The sequence below is a fragment of the Chaetura pelagica genome, unplaced genomic scaffold (assembly GCF_000747805.2).
Source record: "Chaetura pelagica isolate M959 unplaced genomic scaffold, ChaPel_1.0 scaffold493, whole genome shotgun sequence".
NCBI lineage: Eukaryota > Metazoa > Chordata > Aves > Apodiformes > Apodidae > Chaetura > Chaetura pelagica.
The window spans coordinates 317,929-321,788 of NW_009952696.1; the positions used below are offsets into that span (position 1 = coordinate 317,929).

A 3,860-nucleotide genomic window follows, 5' to 3' on the forward strand; every position below is an offset into this window, starting at 1 on the left:
TCTGGGCTGGCTGGGCACGGAAGCACAGCTCCTCTCCAGAGGGTGTCTGCTCCAGCAGATCCAGGACTGTTCCAAGGTGTATGGGTGGTGGCCACAGGCCTGGAGAAGCTCCTGTGCTTCCTTAAGGAAGGCAGGTTTCATCTGGGCCTTCCAGTCAGTGGGGCTGATGGATCTTGAGGGCCACCACATTTCCGGGGAGGTTTTGTCCAGGTGCCCACTAGCTCCTGGTACCACTCCTGCTGTGTCTGTAGTCAGACCCCTCCCTCTGCCAAGGGCACGAGAAGTGGCTTGAGGAGCTTGTGCTGTTTGCTTTGTCCTGCTGATTGGGCTTTGTGCTAAATTTCTGTTCTGCTCTGGCTTCCACAGGCAACCATGAAGAAGAAGAGCCACGACCAGGATGAAGCAGACTGCAGGGCAGAGCTGATCCTCATCAATGGGAACTGCACTGACCCCACTGAAGACTCACCCACCCTTCTTCTGGGGGCCAAAGGGAAGACAAGTGCTCCAGGTGAGCTGTGCCTGGGATGTGCAGGGATGCACAGGGGGCTGCAGCATTGTGGCTGTGGCTGGGGTCCCTCTGGCCCCCACCTGCCTGAGGAGTGCTGCCAGCTCCTGGGATGCTCCAGTCATGGTCCCCAAATCCCAGCTCTTGTGTTCATAAGATCCTGCTTTAATTGAGTGGTGACAAGCCCTGAATAGTGGGCATGTGGTTTGCTTGTTCTTCTCAGGAACAGAAGGGTGCATGGGAAGGTTCTCACACTGGCTATCAGAGTCCCTCCAGTTTTGGGGCAGGTGGGGGGTTTGGGGCTGCCAGTGCCAGCAGCACTACCATGGGGAGCCTTGGGGACATCAATTGCCTTCTGCTCTTGGCCACACTTCTCCAAGTGGAGGTTCTGGTCTCTTCAAATCCCCACTCCCAGCCACAGCTGGGAGATGTGCAGGGACATGGCCAGGGGGCTCACAGCTGAGCCTGCTCTGCTGTGTCCCTGTGCAGATGCCAGGGGCCTGGGGCTGCCCTCCCTGAAGAACAAGAGGGTCAGCAAGGGAGACCTCTCGAAGGAGGAGCTGTCCTGGCCACTCGCTGTCACGGGGAAGCAGGAGGTAGGTGCTCACCAAGGCTGCTGGAAGGCCTTGCTGCCAGGAGGTGTGGGCTGTCTGCAGGGGCAGCTGGTGCCAGGACCCTCACCCCTTCCCCTCCAGAGTGGCTCTCACACTCAGTGCTGGGGGAGCAGCCCAATGGCAGATGTGATTCTCATTTGCAATAATATTAGTTTTCATTTTTAGATTCTTGATTTACTTGAGGCCAGCAGCAGCAGGAAGGTGTGGTGTGATGCAGCGATGCCCACTGCATCTTGCAGCAGTCAAATCATTATTCTGCTGATACTTTTAAGAAGTTTCAGTTGTATGGCTGGACTGCAGCATCTCATGTCTCTCAGGGTGGCCTGATTTTAGCTGCTTCGGGCCTGGATCCCAGTTTCAACCCCTCCTTTTGTTGACTAGGTTGACAAACCTCCAGGGTCTGCAAGCATTTTTGCCTTCTGGCTTTATTGTTTTGATTCTGAAACAAAACCCCGAGGTTGGAGATCTGCCTGTGACGAGGCAGCTTCCAAAAAAAAGTGAGCCATAAATCCAACCAGAGTGAAAATTCTGCTTTCCCACCAAGTTGGGTTTGGGGCTCTTCGCTTGCAAAATCTCGTTTCAGTGTGAAACTGTTACGCCGGATGCAGGAAACGTGCCTGGGTTGGACTGTTTGTAAACTGTGGCTGCTGAAACCGCAGGGGCAGAGCTGCCCCGGGTGGCTGCAGGGCTGGGTGGTGCCAGGGAGAGCACCCACGCGTGTGGGCAGGGGGCTGTGCCCGGGGTGGCCGCTGGCTCCTGCTCTCAGTCACACCACTGGCTGCAGCTGCAAGGAGGGAGGGTATCGCAGGGTACAGAGTAGAGTAGAATCAGAATGGTTCTGGTTGGGAAAGACCTTAAAGATCATCAAGCCCAACCATTAACCTCAGCACTGCCAAGGCCACCATGTGCCACTGGCCTGGGACAGGCGTCCCTGCCACAGCCCCTCTGCTCTGGTTGCAGACGCAGCCCCGGGGCAGTGCTGGGTGGGACAGCAGCCTGAGGCAGAAGCCCCCCGAGCGCCTCATCTTCCAGGCAGGGCAGACCCAGCACGAGATGAGGATCAAGGCGACGAACAACGAGGAGGCTCTGAGGGACCTGCGAACTCCCTTGCGGGTGAGGGTCTGCACGGGTGCCAGGCTTTCCCTGGGGATCCCTGGGGCTCCAGGGGCTGGCATTGCTGCTGTGCCCTGGCCAAGTGGCATCAGACATATTGCAGGCTCTCTGTGCCTCAGTTTCCCCTGTGAAGTGGGTGTGTGTGCTGCTGCATGCCCTTGCTGTGAACTGGGGGCTTTGAACGCTGGGGTGAATTGGGGAGGGGAAAAGGGAAGAGCACAAGTGGAGCACTGTGTTCTGTGTGTCTGGCAAGTAACAGGAGAGCAGTTCTCCCTCGGACACCCCAGTCCTGGGCCCTTCCCACTGTTCCTGGCTGCGGTGGCATTCCCACTCCCCATCTTCCCCTCTCCTCACTCTTCCATTCCCAGTAGAGGGGCTGGGGGTGATGTGGGGCAGCTCTCTGCTCCCCCCTGCCCTTCTCCCTGCCTTCCTGCCACACACACTCCCCTCCCTCCGCACCCAGAGCTCCAAGCGTCGCTCGACCACAGCTGTCCCCGTGGCCATCATCAACCTGACGGAGGATGACTCCCTGGACTCGTCCCAGAGCAGCAGCACACTCTCTGGCAGCAGCTCCCAGGAGGGCCAGAACGGCTCTGCCGAGCTGGGGACTGAGGAGCCAGAGAGCAGAGATGTGGGGACACCACTGGAGTACCAGGTACGGAGGGGCCAAACTGCTGCACTGGGATCCTGCCCCCGGTGCAGGGTTGGGGGTGAACCCTCCTGGCTTGTCTGCAAACCTCTCTGCTGCTTCTGCCTCCTCCCTGCCTTCCCTTCCCGGCCTGTGCGGGGTGGGATGGTTCCAGGCTGTCCCCCTGTCCATCACAGCAAGGTGAGAGCTGCTCCAGGGGCACCTTGCTGGAGATGAGCAGTGCGTGGGGACCAGCTCTGCCAAGCCCCTCCCTGCCTGCTGCTCCTGGGCTGCAAAACCTCCCAGGGCCCCAGGAGCCGCGCGGGGCACACAGCCCTGCCCAGACAGGCAGTTGCATGTGCAGAAAATGTTTCTGTCGGGGGGTGCTGGAGAGGCACGAAGCTGCTGGAGCTGCAGAGGAGCCTGGTTCAGTGCCTGCGGGTGTCAGGGCAGGGCCCCAGACTTAGCAGAATTGGGCAATTGCATTTTGCTGCATAATTAGGTGCCTAATTGCAGAACAAAGCTGGGAAGGAGCTGGGCAGGCCGAGGTGACTGCTCCTGTGTGAGCTGCCTCCCTGGGCACTGCACTGTGCCAGTGTGACCTCCATCAGTCTGCCTGTGGGAGGCCCTTGGCATGGTCATGACAAAATTCCCAGCTCTTCTCTCTGTTTTCAGTCTGCCCTGTGTCCTGCCCTTCCCTGTGGGAACAAGAGCAGGGTTGCTGCCCTCTCCCTGGGGTGCAGTCAGAGGCTGAGCTGTGAGCCCCATGAAAGGGGCTTCCTTTTGCCCAGTAGTAACCTTGTTTGTGCATGGAGCCCAGGGAGCAACCTCCGTGCAAAGTCCTGCCCGTGGTGGGCAGGACACACAGCACCCCCTGCCCTGCAGCCTCAGCCTGGCCCTGCCGGGGGGCTCAGCAGCAGCGTGTGATGAGCCTGGCAACCGTGGCTGCCACAGGTGAGGGGATCAGAAGAGTCCATCTGCTCTCCTTGGAGCTGCTGCC

General features: G+C 59.2%; 1 protein-coding gene across 1 annotated transcript in view; it reads left to right on the plus strand.

The window, feature by feature from the left end:
* The window catches only part of DNMT3B (DNA (cytosine-5-)-methyltransferase 3 beta), a 16,843-nt gene that overhangs the window by 3,973 nt on the left and 9,010 nt on the right, over positions 1–3,860 (plus strand). The window contains 4 exon segments of the mRNA XM_009993989.1: positions 367–508; positions 995–1,101; positions 2,080–2,232; positions 2,696–2,887. Of these exon segments, the coding sequence (XP_009992291.1) occupies positions 367–508; positions 995–1,101; positions 2,080–2,232; positions 2,696–2,887 (594 nt within the window).